Source organism: Rhopalosiphum maidis, chromosome 3 (genome assembly GCF_003676215.2).
Source record: "Rhopalosiphum maidis isolate BTI-1 chromosome 3, ASM367621v3, whole genome shotgun sequence".
Classification (NCBI taxonomy): Eukaryota; Metazoa; Arthropoda; class Insecta; order Hemiptera; family Aphididae; genus Rhopalosiphum; species Rhopalosiphum maidis.
The window spans coordinates 21283435-21311325 of NC_040879.1; the positions used below are offsets into that span (position 1 = coordinate 21283435).

At 25.7% G+C, this 27891-nt stretch overlaps 1 protein-coding gene across 1 annotated transcript; it reads right to left on the reverse strand.

Annotated features, from left to right (window-relative positions):
* Positions 1 to 16651: 16651 nt before the first annotated feature.
* Positions 16652 to 22345, reverse strand: LOC113556997. Its single transcript, XM_026962256.1, has 3 exons — positions 22183 to 22345; positions 19421 to 19617; positions 16652 to 17267 (listed from the first exon to the last, which is right to left on the reverse strand). Exons 1-3 carry the CDS (start codon positions 22277 to 22279, stop codon positions 17226 to 17228), a joined length of 336 nt encoding a protein of 111 aa, XP_026818057.1. The 5' UTR covers positions 22280 to 22345; the 3' UTR covers positions 16652 to 17225.
* Between the last annotated feature and the right edge of the window lie 5546 nt (positions 22346 to 27891).

A 27891-nucleotide genomic window follows, 5' to 3' on the forward strand; every position in this document is an offset into this window, starting at 1 on the left:
AGTAGTATTTTAATAGTGAATAATATATTAAAATGTACAAATTTAACTACAATAATACTATTTGTTACCAGTGAAGAACATGTAATTTATTTGTAAAACAACTTTATGAGAAATTTTAAAGTGTATTTAATAAAAATATATATAACTGAAAATATATTTTGTAAAATCATATACATACTACCAAAATGTATACACTATACAAAGATTCATGCTTTCATTCAAATTAAGTTATAAATATTATTTAAATTTTAAGTTCTGTTAAAATAAATTTCCTTTAATGATCAATCAGATAAATACTTAGAAGTTATTTCTGAAACATTGCTTGCATAGGCTAACTAACATAAAAATGAAATAGTAACACCAAATAATATGCATTTTATAGTTGATCGTTCAATAAAAATAATGTTTAGTAAATTACTTAAATTTTCAACTTTAATCATGTTGTTATTATTATTTTTTAATTTGAACATTTAATATATCATGATTTTATGTAAAACTACATTTTTTATTACCATTTTATTTATTATGTATTATTAATTATTTTAATTGATCACTTTTTAATGATGGTCTTATTTTTTTTCAATTTTTAAACTTATGAGAAAGACCCACATGTTGTAATATAAGTATTGGTTTATAATATTTATATGTATATGTATTGTTAACAGTTGACATTAATTAATTTAGCTGATTGTTGGATAGGTATACACAAAAAGTAAATAAATTCCTAAAATTATAAAAATCTCTCTATGATTATTAAATATTTTATAATAAAATCTATCAAAATTTGAATTGAATAAATGTATACTTTGGTGAGAACTAATTAAACTTCAAATTAATCAATACTTGCAATAAGTTCAGAAGCAGACTGTTGTCTTTTAGATGAGAGAATAACGATTCTGTTGAACCTTCACAGCCGTGATATATGAAGAAGTGATAAGAAACGTAATAGGTATTATTAATAGTAGAAAATATTATATTTTAGTGTTTTTACGTAGAATCACATATACAATAATGATTAATTAATACATTATTTTTCAGTATCGATAATAATAAGGTGATCTTACTTTGTTTTATTTACTGGGCTATCAGCATTATATTATAAATTATTATACTAATATCACATGTATTTATGATATTTAAAAAATATTTTTACAATATTAACCTATTTTGTTTAATTAATACAATATTACTTAATAGTTAATATCTATTAATTGTAAAAAAAAATATTGATTTTTATACAATAGAAATAGATTTAAAGTACCTCTAGTTAGGTATTATATTTATAATAAGGGTTTTATTTTTTTTTTTTATGACATGATAATAATATAAATTACATTAATAAATAATAATAAATATTTATAGTCTGTCCAGTATTTGAGTTTCCTTGGATAACTGAATGGCTTTCTCTCCATTGTTCGAATAATAAAAGACACATATTCACTAAAATCTATAATTTTGCAATAATTTACAATGTCCAGCTGGCAAAATGAGATGCCTCGTGATCGGCCCAAGACCAGTCGTTGTAAAAAAAAATGCCACATTCCTTGCACAAATATGTTCTATTTAGGACCCTGTCCCTAAAACAAATATTTAATTAATATTAAATGAGAATATTTCAATCACATTTTATTGATATCATAATTTAGGAAAGAGGGATTTCAAATTCTTTAAAAATGTATAATATACGCTTTAATGAATAGTATAAAAAATGATTAAAAAAATATAAAAATATATATTCAAAAATATAAAATCGACCTTATTACACTTAATTAAAATATAAATTATACTATTTTATATTTTATAATTCATAACAAATTTTACAAATTACAATATTACTAACTTGACTAAAATTATATCGATAACGCATATTTTTAAAACAATTATAACTAATTTTGTATAAATTATTAATTACAGTGAAACCTTTGAATAGTAGACACTCTCGGTCACCGAAATTTTGTTCTCTATTAAGAAAGGTATTCATAAAGGGTAAATTTTTAAAAGGAAAAAAATATACATTATGTTAAATTTAAATTAGTGTTATATTTTAATTTTGAATAATAAAAAAAATTTACTTAAATACAATTAGAAAAAAATCGGTCAGTTTAGTTTGTTTATAATTATGCCGTTTCTGTACAATTTCGTTAGTAAGTTAATTTGCCAAAATTACAGTAGAAGATAAAAAATATTGTTGCTTTCCAGTTTCCACCTCTATCGAGGATATGAAATGACTTACGTCCTTTACAACAGCCAATGCATCATGTAAGTCTAAAATTTCTATTTTTTGTGCATCAACAATCGCTTACGTTTTAACAAACTCATCACGTCTAAAAACACAATTAATTAACTAACTAACAAAATGTACAGAACATTTAACATCGGAAATCAAGACATTGATATTTTCGTCATAATGGTCGTTATTTGCCGTAATTTTATCTTGTTCCATAACTACTTTAAGAGGTTTCGATAAAACGGGAAATCGTAAGTTCCTATACGAGAGTAGCAGGTAAAAATTACATACATTAATTTCTACATAATTTGTAATGTGTAAATTCCTATACAAATATAAAAATGAAATATGCAAGTTTCTACACGGTAAAAAAAAAGTAGAGAGTATGTTAGTTCGAGTATTCAACAACCAAAATTAACTTAAACATTTAAGTTTCCGAAATAAACCGTAAAAAATAAATTTTTTTTTTTACAATGATAAATTATTAATTATTATATTAAAATGTATAACAGTATCATCAGATTAATATAACTTATAAATTAAGATATCATATTAACGTAATAATTTTTTTTTACAATTATTGAATAATTACTCGCTTATGTATTATATAATAATATATGCTGAGTAGGAAACTAACGCACGAATTTTTAAATAACTTATGGGAACTTAGTATGTATTTTTAACCTGCTAGTTCTCGTAAGAACTTCCGCATTCATCCGATAAAAAGCTCTAGTGTTTTTCTGTCTTTATTTTATCATTGCTTTTAGATTAAGATTAAAATAGATGTCTATTAGAAGAGGTTTCACTGTAAAAAATGCTATGACACGACAAATATATCAGGTATAAAGCCATATAAGCTACATAAGTACTTACACTAGAATATATGTCTTACACATATGACGAGCATGAGTCCTAGCCTCAGACTCGGTATACAAGGTCTGTTTGCACCTATTACATTTCCAAAACTGTTGATTGATTAATTTGATTGACCGTATTGTCGAACCTCTAGAAGAGCTTCGGGCTGCAGATCTATGAAGAGGTTTCACCATTTGTATCAATCAAAACTTGAATGATGAAAGCATAATATGAAACAAAAATAAATAGTAATTATTGTTTTATTTTTATTCTATTAATATTATAATTCATAAGTTATACAATTTTTCTAAAAAACGTATAAAAAATAATTATCGAAATTATTAACCTTTTAATAATATAAAAAAATATGATAAATACTTAATCATTCTTCAAAAGTAGGTACTTAATATTTTTTTAAATATTTATTTAAATTAATATTATACAATGTTTATGTTCATACAAAGAAGAACTACCACATTTTTTAGATAATTTGATCTCCTATTACAAAATAATTGAAAAGTTACAATTTTTACTATGTTAGATTCTTTACAAATCGGATGAATGTATGTATATTGGTTTAACCATTTTACACAAAAATTATCAGTAAAAATAACTCGATTTCTCACATTCAGGGACTCAAGTCATCAAAAGAAACCAATTCTTTAAATTTTTAAGATAATTAGCAAAACCAAAAGAAAAAAAATGAAGTAATAACGGGATATTGTGATTTTCAATTTAATGATGACATTTTTATTTATTTTACGTATAAAAAGAACCTTCAAAAACACCTCAAAACTACGAATATTTTCTAATTATTTTGTAGTTAAAGGTTAAAGAAATTATGAATTAAAATTTATTAAAACTATTATAAAAACTAAGAATAAAAATAATAAAATCGAGTAAGAAAATATTAATAAGTATAATAGAACAAAGCATTTAAATTAAAAGTATATTTTTCCATGTAGATACGAATAAAGGATTTTTATAAAGCTATCCCAAAAAGCGAGCGTTAACGTTTTTATCAGAATTAAATGATATAATTGGATTTTATTTTCAAGTTTTCTAAAGAAAGTATTTTTAATGTTTATATCTATACCAGTGGTTCTCAATCTTTTTAGTACCACAGCCTAAATTTACGCCGAAAAATCTTTCGCGACCCACATGGTTTCACTTTTCAAAAAGTAGTTATAAAAAATAAAATTTGTATTATATAAATATGTATAAATTTGTAATATATATTTAGTATTTTATAGGTTTATAATTAATTTATTTTTATAAATGCACTTTTAATAATGAGGTGTATGCGAAATGTGTGCTTGTTTTCTGTTATGGTTAATAATAGTATTGACATCATAATTCAAAAAATTGCTCGCGACCTACTAAAAATTGACTGACAACCCACCAGTGGGCAGCCACTCACACTTTGAGAAACACTAATCTATACTATAATTGATTGTAAAATTATTATTGTTAATAGTAATTACTAAGGAATGGATTTATATATAATAAAAATACAAAAATATGTATATAAATATAAAAGTATATATAAAGTATAATATAAAATATGTAAGAAATTTTTTTTTTTTTGTATAAGTACAATGCGTCAATGCATTTATGGGAAAATTAGTAATTACATCAAATGTAATTATAAAAGTATCAAAATGATGTGTTGCATTAAATAAAACCAATTTATTTTTAATTATTAAATGTTAAATGTCACCGATTAGGTCTTAAAATATAATTAAAACGGTTAAACGATCGTTCCACATCATAATTGGAGTATTTTGAAGCGCGTAATATCTGAATGCGATAATTCCAAATTTTTAGGAGGTTGTCTGTTAATCATTATTTTATTGATTGTTTTATAATTAATATAGCCTAGCATCCTAGATTTTTTTCTGTAATAGTATGAATTTTCTTTTTAACAACATCTCATATTTGTCCACTTACGAGTTTTAATTTTTCTATCGCTGATTCGACAATTTGTATACTATTATTTAAACATATATATTTTTTGTTTCTAATTTTGTAATTGTATGTGCAATAAAACTGATTTACGAAATTCATTGTATTGAGAAAATTTAGACGCAATGGTTTTACTAATTTGTTGGCATTTTTCAAGTATCAATGTCACAATTATTATTATATCATTTAGAGTAGGTAAACATTTTCATTTTTCTGTAGGTACGTACAATTACAATTACAGACTACAGTCAAACACACTAACTATACAAATCTATTGCTATTACCTATACTAGTCAATCGTTAACTAATATAGTATAATACTATATAAATAATAAAATTAGGATTTATTACACATTGCATTTCATGGAAAAAAGGTTGGAAACTATGAACAATATAATGACTGAAAATATAAATCAATACAATATTGTGATGAATGGCTGTATTCATTCACTGCAACATGGCTTAAAAACGTATGAATGATGAAATGATAAAATATCTTTAAAAAATATTTACAAAATAATGAAATATGTAAAATAAAATTGTCGTTATACTTATTTTAATATGAATGATTTATATCGTGAAAATTTCTTATTAAATTTTAAATATCTTGTTCTGATAAAAATATGCATTTACATATAAATCCAATCCTTATAATAATAACTAATTAGTATTGTTATTTTTATACAACTAATATCATAATCGAACTAATCACATGAAATACATAAAAAAATATATATTACATGATTATTGTGAGATAAAAAAAAATGGGTTTAGGGTTAACTGGAATGTATTATTTGGGTTTTGGTTAATACATGTGTTTAAGAAAAAAATAATTTTTCTTACGTAACTATCGGGTTTTCGATATTTTTGGATGTAACACGATGGGCGATTGTCAACTCTCCCTGGTCTTCTGTACTACATTATTTAATTTAATAAAAATCATAAAATAAATCAAATTTAACTTAAAAATAATAATAAAAAAACAAAAATAATATAAATGAATGCCTTTAGCTGCTATGAGCTATAATATTATACACAAAATACAATAAAAAATTAAAATTCATAAAATAAATCTAAGATTTAAAATATATAATAAAATAAAAATGTTTAAATTAAATTTATTTTTGATAATAGAACACAGATTTAAAAAAAACTTATGGTATCTATTTCTAATCTAATATTTTTTGAGATATAATTTTTTCATTATTTTTTGTATTACAGTTTTTACTCATTTTGTTTAATTTATTGCAACTTTGAATTTTAATGTATATTTCAGTTTGAAAATGTTGACCCGGGAGAGCTTATATATTTCCTACAAGTAACCATAATGTTGATCGGGGAGTTTGCTATTTTTAAAAATCGGGAGAGTTTACCACCGCTCAACACAATATTGTGCTCGCCTTACCTTTTTATATGCGAAAAATGCAACACGATTACGATCAAGTAATTAGCACGATAAAGCCCGTCTTACTTTTTTACCTGTAAAAACATCACGATTGTGCTCGAGCCTATAATGTAGACATTGTCCTTAATAGGATTATAAACATTCGTAATATTTTGTTTCATAAACTTATTTTCCCAATACGTATAAAATAAATATTAAAATTGTATAAGTATTTATTTTATACAAATTGGGAAGATACATTTATGAAAAAAAAAATGACAAATGTTTATAATGCAATGTATTAATGGACCTACCTCTATACAGTCCAATTTGGTTACAGTAACATTATTATTTGATTCGATAAGATAAACATTTTATTTTGTACTTATTATTAGTGTAAGTAAAATAATATACAGGTTGATTCATTTATCATGAACCACTCATTATTTCAAAAAGTATTCATGTTTTTGAAAACATTTTTTTTCATAGTTTTAAATTGTTACAAATATAACGTTTTTATTAAAAAATTATATTTTTAAATATTTTTTATCCTTATACTTTTTTTTAAGTTTTTATTTTTTTAAAAGACAACATAGTTTTAATTTCATATTTCAAAATAAAATATTTTTCTGTGTATTTTGATACATAAAAGTCGAACTTAGGGTGAGTAGTTTATAAGTTATAAGTATTTTAAGTTTTGTTACGCGGAGTGGTGGTACGGTGTATCCCCGCAAAATGTTTGTCCACTGTTCCGCTTGTCTGAACTTTCAATACGTATAACTCAACTACTCGCCCTAAATTCGATTTTTATGTATCATAATAATCAGAAAAATATTCTGCTTTGGAATATGAATATAAAACTCTATGTTGTCATTCAAAAATGTAAAAAACTTAAAAAAATATCAGAATTATTTATTAACACGTTCATTATACTGCAGTGACCCACTCGACGCCAAATATCGCGCGAACAGCAGAACAGCAGCCTCGTGCTAACCTTGTTAATATTAATTTATATGCACCCCAAAAAGCCCGACCGATGCAAAGTAAACATGTTTACAAATTCAAAAATTTAACATTTTTTTTTCGATCAAATTACTAGAGGTACGTTATTAGTGTTGTTAGCTACGTTAATAATCGGTCGTTCAGATCGTTTTTATGAAACATATAGATACAGGGTTAGCAAAAGCGTTGACGATAAAACTGTTCCAACGATACTAATAATCAAATACGATAAAATAAGAGTAAGTTATGGTTTAGTCGTACTTACCGAATAGGTCTGTGAATAATGTATATATGTCAGCGAGTAACGTTCGACCGTAGAGTAAAAACGGCAATAATTATTGAATCGTAAAGCTGTGCGGGACTGGTTTTACTGCGCGTTTGCTATGCAATTAAAAGATAAACAGTAGAGTTTGGATGACACACCGTCACGACTCACGAGAATGGTATTTTCTGTTTTTTGGAAACTCCGTCTAGATAACTGTGGAAGGGAGTTTTGGATGACATTTCTGATCATTAATCGTACTATCTGCTGTCGACCGGACGACTAATGACATTTGACAACAACCGTTGTCGAAGAGTATACAATTACAATCTTAATGCGTTCAAATTCCACAGTCGTTTAGTCACGATAAAATGCGCCCAGCGACGATTCGACCTTCCGACGACTTCAGTGTGTTGTCGTTGTCACGTTGATCTCATGCACATAAATATCATAAGACGTACCCGTGTGTACCTACGTAAACGTTTACACTAATATATATATATATGTATACGCATACCGACGTCCGATGGCTATATATTGTTGTGTGTCATATCCTATTTGATAAAAAGTTTTTATTCGAATTCTACGTAAACTGCGTTGTTTGTCGTTTCCCGATCTATAACAACTATATTATAATACCGTTATTTACTCGCGTAGGCCCGTTTCACATGGGCGCGTATCATACGCGACGTATCGCACGCGCACGTTTTTAGTTTTACATTGATCGAGTTCATGCACGGCGCCATACCGGCGAGGGAAACGCGCCATCGTCGGAGTGGCGCGTATGTATCCAACCGATATGACCGAAAACGCTCGCGTACGATACGTCGCGTCTGATGATGATACGCGCCCGTGTGAAACGGACCTAAGCACTAATAACCTAACTACTTATCTCGGGCTGTTAAAAGACATTATTACAAAATTACGTTTTGAGAAATTATACGTAACTTAAGTTATTTTTTTTCGAATTAAATTACCAAATATTATTCGTCGCTTTATTTTTTTTTTTAACATTTTAAAAACCAATTGATGATATATTCAATATATATATTTGATTTTCTAACGGTAAAATATTTGTTTATAATAGCTACCCGCATGACAAAACATTTTATTTTTAATAAGTAATTATTTTTGTTTTATGTTATAATAATTAGGAGAATCCATTGTTTTTAAAATAACTAAATTTATGCAAATTATAAGAATACCTAATGTGTTTTAATAATCGTTGTCTACTTAGGTTTTTAAATTAACATTTTACAAATTCCATATTGTTGCTTGTCTTTACACATTTATTGAATGTATTGACATTATTGACAACATAATTATTAAAACTCCTGTGATTTATACATTTTTAAACAAATTTCAATTGAAATTAAATTTTTTTTTAATACAAAAGTATTAAGTAATGTAACAACTAAATAAAAGTGATTTAAGAATAAATTAATTTGAAATTTTTAAAAGTAATTTAGTTACTAAAAAGAAAAGTAACTTCTCCGATATTGTCTAAATCAAAATCTACCTAAATCTATCTGCGTTGTGTAGTATATTTATTATTATATTCAGTTAAAAGACTATTGTCTATTACTATTATCATTTCGAATCAAAATGACATATCGTTACGGCCAGCTATTAGTTACTTATAAATTGTTTGTAATGAATCTAAAAAAATTTAAAAATCCTATAAAATATGAACAAATTTTATTTTATATAAACATTTTATTTGGACAAAATAACTTATATTATCAACACATAATACGTGATGTTAATTAATTATGTTTTTTTAGTTATAACACATTCGTGTGCACTTAGAACTTTATGAATTTTACAAAACGCAATGCAATTTTCAAAATATATAGATTACTTTGTATATAATACTTATTTTATATACCATGAACTTTTTCAACTCGTTTTATAGTATGAGGTGGCAATGGCGTAGCCAGGAGGGATTTGGGTGTTGAACCCCCTCCCCCCTTCGGCCGTATTTTTATCAAAAATATGTTTCTAATATAAGAATACAATAATTTATTCGTGATGAAATGTATTCTGTTATGCTGTATTCATGTTATTGACTGCACTGGTGATATTCATTATCATTTAATTATTTTATTATTTTAACACGGTTGTAGATTTATTTTATTACTAAAAAAAAATCCTGGCTACGCCACTGTAAGGTGGTATTGACTCCAAACCTATTAACAATAATATGGCCCGTGTTTTTTTCAGGTAAAAATTATTGATGTGTAAAGTCGATCCGAATAAAAATAAATGAATAATTGTCTTATAATATTTTTAAGAACCATTTAGCACTACCTAGATGACACCACGAGGAGGCGATTCTCATTATCCTCCAAAATTTATTTTCATATCTATATTATAATGTATGGTATAAAATTCGTAAAAATTTAGATAAAGTGTTTTAATATTAGATTTAATTTGAGTATTCAGTACAATAAATATAAGTAAAATTGTTAAATTATTATATTTATCGATCAAAATTATCGGGCCTAGTTTACAACCTACTAATTTTTAATACCTAAAATTTCCGGGCCAAGTTTACAACAAAAAAGGTAACCGTGGGCCCAGTTTTCTAATTATCTAAAATTATATTTTTTATCCTTATAGTTGTGTAAGTATTTTACTTTTTTGAATTACATTAGTACAATTACACTTTTGGTTTCATAATCTGAAGCGGAATATTTTTCGGGTAAATTCGATACATAAAATTCGAAATTAGTAGCTTATGAGTTCCAAGTACCTATTTAAAGTTTAGGTAAGACCTATATTTGATACTAACATTTTGCGAGTTATACCTGTACTTCTCCATCCCGATCACCGAAACTTTAAATACTTTTGACTCGTAGACTACTCATTTGAATTTCAATTTGTATGTATAGAAATACTTCAAAAAATATTCTGTTTCCGAGTATGAAATTAAAAATAAGTATAATGTCGACAGACCGTCTCCGCTCAGAACCGTTTTAGATCGAATTCAGTATACAGTTTTGAATTTAAATTTAACACATCCATTAAGTAGAGAGATCTGTATGATGAAGTACACTTGACATTTATTATACATATACTGCAGCAGGTGGTGATTTTCTTATTATTATCTTTATGTGAATAAAATAATATATTCTAGCACACTGTATTCTGTTATTAATAACATGGAGTTATAATGTTTTTACCCTTCCCCTTCCCACAGTAAACCATGACAAGTTTACTCATGGAATTTATTATAATTTCCGTCTGGTTCGGTCAACTCGCACCGCCCCGGTGTTTATCTGTAACCCTAAAACCGGTCGACTCTCCACACGACGGTTCTGACGTAATATACCTGCCATTACTGCATACATAATATATCCGAGTACACGTGTGTCTCGAGAGTAGGTTATATCTACGTGACGTCCAATATTATATTTTACCACGCTTAATCTTTTCATCTAAAAACACACAAATAACAACGCATTATAAAAAGTCTAATGGATAATATTATTATTATTTCTTAAGAGCGTTTACGATTTGTTTGAGGTCACACAGTGTACGTATACAATTTATAATGGTCATACATATTATATTATAGTAATAGAGGGGTCTCCAAAGTGTATTACTTGAAATAAAAAATGCGTTGTTTTAGACGTTTAAATCAAATTTAAAATTATTAGTCTTTTATAAATGTATTGAACATATAAATAGTAATTAGTATTGCCATTAATACTGAATAAAGTGCATAGATAATTTGAATTAATTGTCATATATTTTTAGTATTAAAAAAATACCTATATAATAAGTTGTATCCGTCTTACAATCAAACACCATACCGTATTTGTTTTCAGCAGTTCCAATCGTATGTAGTATGACCTTTAATAACAAAGTCTATTGACTTTTTATTAAATCTATATTTAGCAAAAATGTTTTCTGTTTAAAAATTAAAATTTTGTAATAACCTATATAAAAATGAAGACAACGTTCTTTTCTTTAAATTTGATATTAGGTAAATTCACTCTATTATTAAAGGTTAACACAAAAAATTGAAATTGCCAAACACAAATTTGCTACATCGTACGTTTATAATACAGACAACTCACGCTCGAATGAGGGGTAGAACTGTTATTGTATTTATTGAAAATATTAATAATATAAAATAAAAATAGTTTATCGTATGATACACCGTTTTCAACGAAGCATATATGGCAATCCTGAAAAAATATTTTGTTATTTAAATATACGTACCTTTTTTTTGTATTATTTCGTCGTCTCCGACGCACCTTTTATATATTATTATTCGCTCTATAGCACCGATCGTGTGTGATCGTGCTTATAAACTAACCATAGTACGTAAGTTATTTTATTCCAGAAACACTCGAATAAATTGTTCTGCACATTGTTATATATATATAAAATATTGTGTTGTCTTTGGTCACCTAATACTCATCATTTAAGTTAAGTTAATTAGTCAGATGTGAACCGCCCCTAAATATACAGTCCACTCACTCCCTCCTACAGGATTATCGGCCTATTCGTTACAGTAACGATAAAGGTAATCGCACACATATACGCGTAAACTCGTCCGCCGGCTTCTTGTGCAGCCCTATCGCACACATGCTCTAAAAGTTTAAATATTAAACATATTTATATGAAAATTGATTTGAGAATATGCCACTATCATGATTATACATACAAGTACGGAGTCGACCAAAAATTTACCTTTCCCTTGTCGGACAAAACAAAAATCTCAATAATAATAAAATAATATTATATATAATACTACCTTAAGTCTATGTTATTGTTATACATAAATAAAGTTATTAAAAATAAAAGCTGCATGAAATGTGTAGTGTGTACAATATATATATATTGTAATTTTTAAGTATTAATTAATTTAATTATTTAATTTTATCAACGAAGTTAAATATAATTTTAAATTCATATACAAACATTTTATCGTAAATCTAAGTACATCTGTTTACTTACTTTCAATAATATTTATTTATCAATTTGATGAAATTGAATTGATTCAATTTTTTTTTTGAATTAATTTGAAATAATTCTTATGGTTTTAATAAAATTAATAATTAATTGAAGCAAATTTGAATATCAAGAAATCAATGTAATACAAATTTATATTTTAAGAAATGTTTTTTTCTGTATGATAAACAAATATAAAAAAATATAAACATATATAATTTTTGTTAATAATAATTATTTTATTATAAGTTTATTAGATTTTTTTTTAGTCACAATAATTTTATTAAATAGAAAATTATTAAAAATCAAACTCGATGATCTTCGATAAAATAATTAATGACAAATATTAATATTATCGACTCGATATGTGTAACATAAATTATATAATATTAAACTTTTTGTTTTGGTCGAAAAAGGATTATCTTTTTTAAATTTCGCCGAAAAGTGAATCGGCCGAAATGGGAAGAATACGTTTTTGGTTGAAAATGGCCATGCCTATACATATACGGATAATCTTGATTTAAATACCCATCTTATATGCAGGTAAAAAAAGTACTATAAAAACATTCTATATCTATTGTATTGTTACAATCGTCGATGATGAAATAAACAAAAAATGAAAAAGTTCTCTAGTTATTATTCACTTTGATAACGATATTATAAAAATAACACTATATTTTTCATTTCTGAAAATGTGTATTATTATTTATGATCGTATATTTGAGATGGATAGGGATTAAAATTAGTTCTTCACTACTTCACTTCTTCATAGTGTAGTGTCGTTCAACGCGGTCGCCGCTGTAGTACAAAATAGTTATAAAGTGTTATATTATTTTAATTATTATAGGTACGTAGAAAGCAATCGGTATGGAGGACAATACGATACACTAGTTCTTAACTATTTGGTTCGTTACCTCGTCGCAAGTGTGTATGTAATATGCACAATCGTACACCGTGTTTTTAATTAACGTGTGTGTTGTATGTGTGTGAACGATATATAACGTTTATATACGAATTTTTTTTCAGCTAGTGGCGCGTATTCAGTCATGTTTTATTGTAAAATAAACGTACTTTGCAGAAACGAAAAAAATAAATTAAGATTAATTTGAAAATTTTAAGTTGAAAAATGTAAAAATTTTTGTAGAGAACTGTTGTGTGGCAAACGCTATGACAGGTATTTTTTATTAGGTTTGTTTATATATTTTGTACATGTTATTTTTGACTATTTATTATACATATATACATTTTATACATGTTATTTTTGATTATTTATTATACATACATACATTTTATACATGTTATTTTTGATTATTTATTATACATATATACATTTTTATTTTTTTTTTGTAATCTCTTTTATTTACAGGGTAAGTGCTACTCGGAACCGAAGACCCGATTGTAGACTATTATAAACAAACCAGTCATACAGTCATACCGTTTTCCACACAACAGAACTCCAAGATCATAGTGAACGCCTTGTTGTAAATATATGTAACATTTTGTCCGAAACGTCACAAGGCAGAGTAGGCGGCCGTTTATCTTAGTATAGCGTTCGTTGAACCTAAAGACGTATGCGAAACCATAGATAGCGCTATAGTATTCTGTTTGTGAACATAACTGGACTCGACCACAGCTACCGCCAGATCGTGAATTGAATAACTACCACCTGTTCGACGAATTTCGTGTGCCCTTGATCATAGTTGTATAGCATAATCACAAGCTTGTGTTCGAGTATCTAGTTCAGGCCCATACGCAAAATTTCATAAGAAATGAATGGGAGGGGGTTGAAAAATCAAAAAATGTATAAAATAAATACACAGTAATTAGTAACTACTAAATAACATTACACATTTATATTTATTATTAATTTTGTAAGTATATTAAAAATGTTTTTTTATCAATACTTAATATAAAACAGTATTGATTATATATCATGTTTGGTACTTATTGTATTTTAGACCGATTTTGTTATATTTTTTATTTATTTACTAATGTTATAATAAAATCTTATTTTTTGCATGTATTGTGTACACTAAAAACACGTTTTATAATTGAAAAAAAAAAATATTTATTTTTAACAAAATTTCAATTTCACAAACTTATTTTAAAGAACCATCAAGTTTGTTATGTATAGTTGTAGTTATGTAGCTATTAAAGGAAAATAAAATATGATACTGGATGGTGAGGTGTAGTATATGCTATCGCCATAAACAAATTTTAAAATTGTTTGTTTATCCTGGTAACGGGAAGGAATTACTTAAAAAACAATTAGTTTATTCAAATACAGAGGATTAAATGCAATTAATTATCTATAAAGCAAAATGTTGCAAATCAGAAAAAAAAATCATAATTTGTATGTGTCTGATAGTCTTTTTAAACCCATTCATCATGACGCAATTTAACACATTTTGACTTACTTCAGTGATCATTTAGATACTTCTGCATTATCAAAGTTAAAACCTTTAAAACAGTTTAGTGAATTTGTTACTTTTGGTGAACTTAAAAATTGTCAACGATTCATTTTCCCAGATTATCAGTTAATAGATTTTGTTACATCGTATCAAGAGGCTTTCACGATTGAAGAACTTAAAAGTCATATTTCAATAAATATTTTAAAAATTGTGTAAAAAATGAAAGCTGGAAGTCACTTAGTACTTCACGGGTATATTATTAATTTTATTCTGTAAAATTTAATAATTTAAGCTTAACATTTTTATTATTTTTTCTATTACAGGCCCGAATATTTGCCGCTAAACTCATTCTGTTGATCTAGAACAGTTAATTTCCTATTACAACATTATGAAAACCTAAAGAAGAAGTTCTTTATCACCAGAAAACATTAAAAATTCCCTTTATATTTGATTTAATATGGTTAATGTCAATAATTTCAATCCACAACCAGCTGTATAAATATGGTTAAATAATAAAGATGGACAAAGGTACCAAAAAACATACTATGGCCACACAACAAGAATAATATGAAAGTGTTTTTCCCAAAGATAAACGTCAAAGACACCAACATTTATCAGAAGTTAATACATGTATAATGTTCTAATAAAGTTAATATTAAAAATATTTATTTTTGAAAGTTCCTTTAATTTGGTAAAATTTTACTACACTATTTTAAGGCCATTGCTTTAAAACTAAAAGGTTAAAAATTAAAATATAATATATAATACAATATGTTAATAATATATTTAAGTAAATAAAATCAATATTTTGAGGAAATTAATAATTATTTTATTTTATTTTATTCACAGTAATGCAAAAATATATTGAATATGTATATACATTGTTATTTAATTTATATTAAGTGTTATATGCGATACTTATAATAATGATACCTATTTAACCTCATCAAAATTGACCCGTTGTTTAATTCGGACATCATCGGTTTTGGGTATAATAGCATCTCTGATAAGCCATTACATTTGACGTTGCCACTTATTGCTATACGAAACATTGTCGAATTTCCTTTTACATTCTCGAACATCTGTGGTATAAGAGAGCGAGAGAAACGAAAACAAAATTAATTAATATAATAATATTGCTAGAGAAAACTCAAATTAGAAAAAAGCACATATCCCGGGTCGAAGAGGCTAATATTCAGTAGTCAGCTCAAAATTAGAACAAGTTTTGTTCATATGTTTTCAATAACTTCACACATTTTGAAATGTATTATTATACAAATTACATAAAACGTCTAAGAAAAAAATGAAAATAATCACGAAACATAAAACATGCAGTGAATAGCTATAGAGTGCTGATATGAATAAATACAGTTAAAACAATTTATGAATTACAATAATAATTGAAATCAAATTTCTTGACGGGCCACAGCATGCAATATTATATATAAATATATAATTTAAAGTTAAATACTACATTAATAATAAAAATACTAATTTCAAAATACAAAATTACTAATATCATTTATTATTTGTAAATATGTTTAGATTATTTTACCGTCAAGAATATAAATATACACAAATAAATTATTAAATAAGCTAACTGGCGATTCATTTTATACCTGTTCGAGCAGATCATACCAATAAATAAAGTTTTTGTTATCAGATTAATTTTCAGGAAGCAACCACGGACGTAAAATTACTTTATCACGTTAATCTTAACAAAATGCTTGCGGGGTGGTTGTTAGAATTAAAAATAAACACTCCCGACAGTGAGACACTTGATGCGGGTAAACTACAACCATTGGTCATCACTTTGCACTGAAGCTCGTGGCCTGAGGTCATTCTTTTTGAGATAGAGTAAGTATTCTAGGTATTATAGTAATAGTAATGTAGTAATACATTTGAAAACATGTTTAAATAGATTCCACGAAATTGAAAAAATGGAATGACTGATCTGAAGTTAATTTAATAACAAATTAAAATATTTTTTCAGATCAACCAGCGGGTAAAATCAATTGTTGGCGTAATAATATAAGTACATTAGATACTTACGGCACATTTGACATTTATTTTGCCAATAGTTTTGGTGGCTGGGCCGTATAGCCTTACGTAAACACGTCCCTTGACGGTGTCATCTGACTGGCGAAAGTGGTTTTAACACACAGTTAAAATGGTAAAGTTCCATATCTGTATAGTCTATGCAATCAACAGAACAAATACACAAGCTTGATGAATGTGGTATGATATGTTATTCTTATAAATAATATTGTTATACATTATAATACTTAGTGATGAATGAGTCTCCACGTTGAGTGTCAATGTTTTTAAATTATAACAAAATAATAAATATGGTTTAAAATTTAAATATGTAGTTACGTTCAAACTTGAACTTCAAATGTTTACAAAAATTAATTGTGTATAGGTGTTTTAAAAATGTTTATACAACTTATTAGGAAAAATTATTTGTAATTTCGAATTCAATTTTTAAGGATTTTGCAAAACATTTTTAATTGTAATTTTCAGAAATAAAACGAAAATTTCAAATGTCTATAAAACAAATAACTTGAAAAATGTCAAAATATTTTCAAAATTATTATATAAACTTTTGGTAAATTGGTGAATATTTCGAGCATTTGTGTATACTCATTTTTGAGTCATAATAAAATATAAAAAATCATTTAAGAAGAAATAGTGTTATTAAACATAGTATATAATTTTCTTATATAGTATAAGAAATTCTAACATACTGAGCATTTCGTGAAAATTTAAGCCATCTTCAATTAGGTATTTGTTTTTGAGTAACATTAAAAAACAAATCAATTTTTAAAAAGCACAAACTAGTTCCAATTTTCTATCAGAAACTACCCTTAAAGTTTTCTATCAAAGAATTTTGCAACTACTTATCATATACCTATACACACACACAAAAAAAAACACATAATTATAAAAATACATTTATTGTTCCACTCAAAATCTAAAATAGAAATATTTACGCGAAAACAGTTTTTAACAAAATAAATGATCTTATTTTGTTGTAATTCATATCGAATAAGTGTAGATACTTGAAACTTTTATTATATGTTTAATAACAATGTTTATATTAAAAATTTCTATGCATCATAAAATTTTCTCTACAATTATTTTGTCTTTTTAAACTTTTTATAAACATTTCTTTTTTTAGTTAATTTTTTCCACAAATTTCAATAAAAATCTTGTTTTTAAATTTTATTTGTTTGGTAAAAAAACTTGAAAACTAAATACACATTATTACTGCAATTAAACTAGTTTAAAATAGATTTTTTGTTTCTTTATATGAATATCGATAAGAAAAATTTTACCAGGTCAAAAAACCTGAAAATGTATCACATGCTTCCTTATAAGTTGTAATTATAGCTATTTAAAAACATTCAAGATAATATTTTTATTCGATTGATCGATTGATAAAACAAATTTATTATTCTCATTTGAAGTTTGAACTTCAAATTTTGCAAATAACTTTGTAGATAAAACTTTATAAATGTTTATTATTTATAACAAAGACTTAAAAACATTTTATACGAGATTCCTTGTAAGCAGTTCATACTGAAACAGAAAAACAATAAACAATATTTTTTTATTTAAATCTGAAGTTCAGATTTTATTTGGTTCATGATCATATTTAAATCGTTGTAGAGTAATATAATCAGTGAAATGTTTTTGACAAAAATTAATACGATCTATCCAATTTCTAATAGCAAAATAAATTACACATAGGTAAGTATATTTTCTTAAAATATATTTTGTATTATTATAGGCTAATCATTTTCGCTCAGTATTATTTTTCGAATGCAATAATTTAATATTAAGTATATTAAAATTTAACACATATCTACGTTACAGTGACTTATTCAATGATGAAGTTTACACGACACTTACTAAGTACACAATAGATTGGTTACACATTCGTCCCTTTTTATTTAAATTTAAAATGAATTATTTCAATTTTAACTAAAATTTCTATAAATGTATAAAAAATTGTATTATTATTATTTCTGTTTTTATAATAGATAATCGATTAAGGATAATAGTAAATGTTGTTAAATATAAAAACATACTATCATATATTAATATATTATTTTTTACGGGGAAGTATTTGGATAAATTGTCTTGCTTGGACGATATAATTTTAGTGCACGTCAAATATAAAATAGATAGTAAAAAATATAAAACAAATAATTGAATTGATGCACATCTATTATACATGTAATACTGCTTATAAAATGAAATAGTTTCTTAGAGTCGCAGGAGCAGCGATGAATCCTGTATTTTAAGTACTAAAATTAAAAATAATATTAATTTATTACACATACTATGCTCACGGCAACGTATCCCGGTGCGTGGTAAATTGCTGAGCCACAAGCTAAATGATTGTCTCTTGCTGTTAACAATATTGAATTGAATATAGGCACAACCACTAACCAGTGACGTATCGATTTCATAACAGTAACTTGATTATACTGCGAGTATCCACTCTGCCCCGGACATTTTCCTTGGATACCCGGGGGAACTGTAACACATAAAACATTGATGAAATTAGTAGATTTGTCGTTTTAGTGGGTAAGGGTTGTTTAAAAAAAAAAAAAAAAAACTTGATAAAAGATGTTTTAAAAAATAAACAATCACTCCTATAGTATAGGTAAATAATAATTATTATACGAAAACGAGTATACACTACACATTATAATTTCTAATCTCATATTCTCAATTATTCAATTATTCGTGGTAGTTTGATACGGTAGAGCGATAAATAAATTGTTGATCCCATCACGCACTACGTACAAACTAAAATCCACTTTGAAGATCAAATTGTAAATTACATAAATATCTCGAATAATAATAATCAAAATAATATGATGTGAAGAATTTCGCTAATATCGCTGATATAGTGATATGGATAACAAGTACTTCACAATCATTGCTGTCGGTCGGAATTTCTTTACCTAACTATTATTAGACGTGAATATCGAACTCGTCGCGCTGTAAATACAAAATCTCAGGTCGTCGCCGTAAACGTACGATGAGAATTATATTATCACGCACTATAGTATAGTCCCGTCGCTCCGCCGGAACCCCCGTCATTGACGTCCACAAATTGCGCTTATGCTCGTAAGTTCGCCGTCGAAAATGTGCCATGAGAATATTATCGCACTAAAATAATATTAATTAATATACTATTAAAGTTCCGTCGCTGCCGCTGCCACTGCGGCCCGTCTCAATATAAACATAACGCGATATTAACGATGATATTATAACGCGTGTGAAAGAAATTTAGACCATCAAAATTCGTATTTAGTTACTATAAGAAATATTATTATTGAGAATATAATTTTATTTTAAAATGTACTCAAGGCGTGCGGTCGCACCATCGCACCTAAGGCACGAGTCGCCACTGAATTGTTTTGTATAGTTAACATATACCATTTCCATTGTTCATACATAAGACATACTTTTAAGTGAATCTAACAAATTAATTCTTATTAAATTTAATTGGGCACTTATTAAATAGTAAATACAAGTTGGGTACAACTAACACCAAAATAATAAGCTCGACAACTGTACTATGTAGATTGAAATTTGTTGGATAATTGAGCGATTACAAATTTGTAAAAATAATAATTTTGTGTAATATTGAAATATCAACGAGTGTAAAAATCGATAATTAAAAAATCATGAGTTTATTTAGGCATAGAATAATAAATATTGGATAAGGATGATGTAGGTACCTATATGTTGTTTTATGCTAAAATAGCACAAAAAAAAAAAATATGAAATAATAATAAATAATAATAAATCGTAGTGCACATTCAAAGTCAAGCACTATTAAAGTACTATTCTATCCGATTATCAATATTATCGATATATCGCGTTAAGGGACACTAAATTTTCATAAGCAAGTTTTTTTCCACCAGAAATGCTGACACGCAATCATTTAATCTCAGGCCGTGGTTAAAATATAAAAACTTAGGAACGCGTATTGGCGTTCCATTATTTCTAATAATGTATTATTATTTATAACTATTGTTATTGTACTTATACTTATTAATGTTTTTACTCTTCCTAAAAATTAAATTCATTATCGTAAAAATAAATTAAGTAATATTAAATAATTACAATGTAGACGGTACAGTGTACACTGCCTAATGGTTTAAACTATTTATAAATATTATTTTTCGAATAAGTTATAAAATAAATTATGACGCTTAACGATTATTATTATGCCAGAAAAAATATATTTTATTAAATATATTTTGGCTCTCTCCTTACTGTCTTATATTTTTTTTATTCGTAACAATAAATTAAGGAAAAATATTTCTTACACAAGGTTTGGTCTTTGGTGTGAGAACTTTGGACGACATTAGGGTAACGTATATTCTACTATAATGTCAGTTATCATATTATTTATAATTTTGATTAATTTATAAATTAATTACTAAAAATAAAAAACTATTCACATTATTATTTGAATACAAAAAAATGTTAAAAAGAAAAATATGTTCATAAAATTTAAATAATTTTACTTTATTTCCCAATTATTATATAGACTGGGTTCTATTAATAGAACTTACTTTACACGAGCCTGTGGAAGACTGTTGCAGAAATTTAAATATTTAATATTTGGTCTATTTTATTTTGTTTTTTAAAACATATATTTATTTAAATTGTTAACATGAGTGACAAATATAATTTGCCTTTATAAATTAAATTAGGTAAATTTTTTATAATTTATTAATACAAAATAATATTTAAATATTAACTGAAAAATAATTAAGAATCAAGGATCCAATCACATAGTTTAAAATAATGCTTAAGTTATTCCTCTGTAATATTACTATTATTATTAACTTTTATTACAATATGTAAACTATTTAATAAAACTAATTGTAAAGATCACAGTTGTAATAGAAATAAATTAATTTAAAAGCAAAATCATTATAATAATAACAATTATAATGAGTGTAAAATGTAACAATATCTTTTCATTTATAATAAATTATCAATAGTAATAAGACGAATAATAATAGCAATAAATTCTAATAAATTACGAAACGAGAAACTTCATATAAGATCATACCTTCCATCACCTCCTCGTCAAGGATCGAGTTCACAGCCACTTCAAACATCAACGGAATTATCAGTAATGCTAATAACTGTACTACTATCAATCTCATGGTGGTGTACGAAAAAATCGGGACAAACCGTTAAAACAAAATAAAAATATCTAGAGCGGGTGTCGAGAAAGACGTATATGGACGAGTGAACTAAAAGAAGTCAACACAATGATGGCGAGACATCTTCCGAGAGCTATTTTATATAAACTACCTCGACTGATCCCTCTACCGGCAGCATATTATATAAATGACATCACAAACACAGATTAGCACTTCTGAAGTTCATCCGCTCCCCAAACACTAATGGAATGTATTTATGGCCTTATGGGTAATCACTAATTATTAATCTGTCTACTGTCTACTTCAGTGGTTCTCAATCGTTTTAAGACTACGATCCAAATTTACTCTGGAAATCGAAGCGACCCACATGGTTCCACTTTTACAGTATCAACTAGTAGTCATAAAAAAATAATACAATTTTATTACTTTATACTATTAAGTTTATGGGTTTATAACGAATGTGATTTTACAAATGTATTTTTATTAATGAGGTGTATATGCGAAGTGTATGCTTGTTTCTTGCTATGGTTGATAATAGCAACTTAGAATTTATATAGTTTATGCTTGTACAGTATAAAATAAAATTTATATCTTAGAACCTATAAATATATAATTAAAAAAATCGACTTGTGACCCTCAGTTTGAGAAACGCTGGTATACCTAGTTAAAATAGTAACAAAAATATCAAGCATATGAGAAGCATAACTATGAAAATATATTTAAAAAAAATTAAAAATTCGGATAAATGTTTAAATAAAAAGATAAATAAAACAACATTAAAATATTTAAATACCTCAGGTATTGTACCTGCCTACATGTTACATAATGTGTACACGCGCTATTGGTGATTATAAGTGTTATAACTTTATAAGTGTTTAAGTACAACGCAGTATAATAAGTATACAATACAGAATTTCAAAATTGATTTTTTTCTATTCCAAACATTAGTAGTAGGTACATAGGTATGTTATATTTGTTCATAATATATAAAACATTACAGCTAATAGTGTAAATCTTTGTAAATATTGATTTTGTAGTTCGATGCATTTATTATTGTTATAAACGAATAACAATAACATCGGCGTCATAATGTCGGGCAGTAAATTCCATACATATTGGTATTTTAAAAGGTATGATCCTGTGCTGTGAAGATTGACAATTGGTTTTCAGAATTCGAAAATATGTTTTGTATAATATTGTGTTGATGTTGTATCGCAAATCAAATTGTTTTATATTAACTATATTTTGTACGTGAAACCGGAGACATGCGTGGATTTCAGTTAGGCAACTTGTAAAAATGAAAATTATCGATTAATAACTGAGACGCAGTCACGTATAGACCCTCTTCACGCTTTATTGAAAATAAAAATAAAAAATAACATTTCATATTAAGTGAACCAACAAAAAATAAAATAAAGTAAAAAACGTATTTAATAATATACAAAATGTTGAGTTATAATCGATTTATTTATTTATTTATGGTTAATACTTTAACATAATAAATAATACTTTCGGGATTATACGCAGATTGCTATAACTACACGTTTCTCATTTCATCAGATAAGATACGATTGTGGTTTTTATTTTCCAAATATTAGTACCTAATAATATGACGACCGTCGATTTTACCAAATATAATATATAAATAACTATTATCGCAACGACTTACTGCGCTCGTGGCTCGTTGAGTTTCTATAAAATAACGAAATACTAATATGATCGATTATCGATACCCGTATAAAACCGATTTATTAATAGACATTATAAAATGCTTAATATTATTGTGATACTTAGCAATTGCATACTATTTATCCTTTATTTAATAATTATGCCTATAATCAATTTAATTTAAAAGGAAAAGCATAAAATCAATAAATATTTGTTGTACAAAAAAAGTAAAAATAAAAAATAAAAAATATCGAAACAGACAATTAATTTTCAATTTTGGTTGTAAAGGCCCCTTAGAGGCTGGAGCCCCGTATGCATTGCACACCTCGCACTTGCACATCCAATGGTTGTGGTACTGGCCATAGACTACGATATGTATATTACTTACTAATTACTGTTTAACGTTTAACACATAATATAATGTGATAAATTAAAATGACTTACCAAAAAACTAACATTGTTTTATTGAACATGAAATATGAATATAGTATTATAGTGTGATATTTATTCTGTTTTTTAGATTTGATCAATAACCGTATTATATTAACATAGTATATATAAGACGGCGTGTAAATTCACAGTATTTAGTGTAATACCTTGGTTTCTATTGGAAATTCAGTGCCGTAAAAATCATAGGTGCAGGCGGTGCATAGAACTGGGGCCTGCAGCGTCGAAGGGCCCTAGCAGATAGCCGTCAATTTTTTTTTTTTTTTTATTTAATTTTATTTGATTCATAATTATTGTATTATTATCAGGGCTCAGATATTATCAGGACTTTTAGGAGTCTGCATGTTTTTAAATAATAATTTAAACATTATAGCTAAGTAATATAGAAATTTGTTACATAGCAATACGAGTTTATGTTTAAAATTTATAGTTGCATATTTTACATATTCGACCATTTTTCATTTATAAGTGTGTATTTGACCATTTTTCATTGCGTATTTCACAATTATTTATACAAGCGAGTAAGTTTTTAATTCCCAACTTAAGAAAATATCTAATAGTTCAATTTTTAAGGTAATTAGTACTATATTAAAAATATACAAATGTATTCAATTTAAGTTGTTTTTTAAAAAGATTTAAAAAATTTTTATTTTAGATTAAAACTCGATGTAAAATGAAAACAAATCTGAAAAAAAGGAAAATAATTATCTCAGATAATTAATCAAATTTATCTATTTATGCATCATATCTACAAATATTATTATTATTTATTACAAATATACTTTTTTTAAATGCATATTTTAATAGCATATTTAGAGATTCTTTAGGGCGTAAATCCATAAATGCATGCATATTTTAAAGTCTTTTAGGGTATGAAGTCCCCAGCCCTAATTCTTAACTTGTATTTAAGTTCATATAACAAAATGTAAAAGTCTGGTCCGTTTTACTTGAAATTATTTATCTAAATATTGGGAAAAATACTTAATCTAGAATGACATAAATAGATTGTTGATTATTATAAAAAATAGATTTAAAGGATTAAAAGTAATCGCAACGATTACTTTACATCCACAAATACTATCCTATCTAAGGAGTAAAAGATTCCCATAGTATGAAGTCAGTCTGACTTTTTTATATATCTCAAGAAAGAGGGGCCCATATACCTACATTTGTTTGCACCTGGGTCTTTGACACTAGTTAATAGTTACGGTGCCGATTGGAATATGCATGTATAATTACAAAAATAAATATGGTAATAGTTATCTATTACCTATACATATAATATTATTATATATTTTATCAAAATCAAAACAAAATATTCTAGTAAAGTTATTTCAGTTCATAAATGTCATTAATATATGTATAAATATTTATAGGTATAATTATAACAAAAATATACCTAAATACATTTGTTCATTGGTATCATAAATTCTAATTATCTATCCCAAAAGTCCTGTATTACCCTTTATATCTCGACGATAAAACAATATACTTTAACATTGCAGTTAAAAAAATAATATTAGTAGTAAGTAAATTAAAAAAATATATATGTAATAAAAATATTAGATTGCGTCATTACCGTCACTGATATTAAACATTTAATTTTAACTCTAAATTCTAAGGTAGGTATTGTCGATTAGTGAAGTATGATGTATGGAAAAAGCATAAATATATTTTGATCACACTATTGTCACCATTAACATTAGAAAATGTTCAGAATGCCTAAAACTGTGTTATAATTTCGCAAACAATAGAGCTAATGAAGGTATCAATGAACATTTATAAAAAAAGTGTAATAAATTATTTTCAATTAATGTAACGTAAATTTTGATCCTATATATTTTCATAATACTATATATTTATTATGTGTACCTAAGTTTTGTATTTTGTTTTTATATTATTGTTAATTTATTCAAGGTAAAAATGTTAAAAATGTAAGAGTATAAAAGTAATTAATTATTTGACAATTTAATGATTTTTTTTTTTTTTGTGAAAAATTCTACTTCTATGGCCACCTAAATATAATTCTATAGATTTAGCTCGTTTATATATATATTTACCAATTGACACCATATCATTTAATAATTGTTGTTCAAATTAAAATGCAATACAATCAAAGAAATCTTCAGTTATGGTTAAGAATCTCAATCTAAATTAACCATTGTTATTGGGAAAAAACTCTAAATGTAACATACTTTTTAAATAACCAAACTTTTCATCCTTGGGATGTATTTTGTGTCCAAATTGAACCAAAATAATGAATTTTGATATGTTATTGAAGTTTTAACTAAATTAATAATATAAATAATATAATCATTAAATAATAAAAGATATAATAATATTTAGTATTCCCTTTGTTGTATATTTAAATTATTTAATAAAATTAACCATCTATTAGAAATATTTTATAAATTTCTTGTTAACTGTTGTATAGATTGTACATACCTACTTATTTTAAATATTTTATGATTATACCTGGTTAGTGGTTGGTATGTAGTTAAATTAATGAAAAAAAAACAGCGTAGAATCAGTACCATGTAAAGATTACAATATTTGTTTTTGGCCACTTTATAATAAATAATGAACAGCTGAACTATAAAATGAACAGGAAGTCCACTTAACCTAATAATAGCGCAGAGGAATATGAAAGTAAAAAAGTTAAAGAACCATATTTTATTTTAATTAATATTTCAGATATTATATTAAATGACACTGATGAAATATTTAACAAATATCAACACAATACCTATAAGTAATAGGTATATCATATTAATTAAATAAATTAGATGATAAAGTAAATGTAATTAAATCAAAAATAATTGATTTATACAATGCATTTATAAATTATGGTTAAAAAAAGGTAAATAACGTACCTATTTGAATATAATAAATAGTTGAGATTTAGAACATATTTTTCTTAGAAATTTTAAAATTGCAGTAAAAATTATATTAATAAATCAAAATGTAATGTATTTAATTTAATTTTATGAATGACTATAATTTTTTTACACAAACATTTGGTGTTTCTTAAATCATATTTAGTAAAATCATATACATACCACCAAAATGTACACTAAGTATATTATAAGCACTTAGTTTTTAAATTATTTAAACAATTATAGGTGATTAAAAAGTTTCACATATTCAATATTTATCCTATAATTGAATACAGATTTTAGGAAATCTAGTCATTCAGTTAGTAAACAATTGATTTGATTTAGTTATCACTTATCATTACATATAAAATGTTGATTTTGTATACAAAAAAAATGTATCATTGCATCTTATAAGGATATAAATATTACATGCAATAAATTTGCATTCTGCAGACTAGCGAGGTAATCTTATCCAACTTGAAGCAGTGGTGCATTTAGGAGGTGAGCAATTGCCCTCATCAACAAATTTATAATGGTGGCAATTTTTTTATTTATTTATTAAAAAATAAACCATTCTATACATAATATATACACACTATACACTTAATATATTTTTATTAT

What these genes read in the sequence shown, in the direction of transcription:
- LOC113556997 (XM_026962256.1), bottom strand. Translation starts at nt 22,279, where the DNA reads ATGAGATTGATAGTAGTACAGTTATTAGCATTACTGATAATTCCGTTG. An exon ending in TGACGAGGAGGTGATGGAAG is followed by an intron (nt 19,618 to 22,182) that starts GTATGATCTTAT and finishes TATGTGTTACAG; the next exon opens with TTCCCCCGGGTATCCAAGGA. An exon ending in GATACGTTGCCGTGAGCATA is followed by an intron (nt 17,268 to 19,420) that starts GTATGTGTAATA and finishes TTGATTGCATAG; the next exon opens with ACTATACAGATATGGAACTT.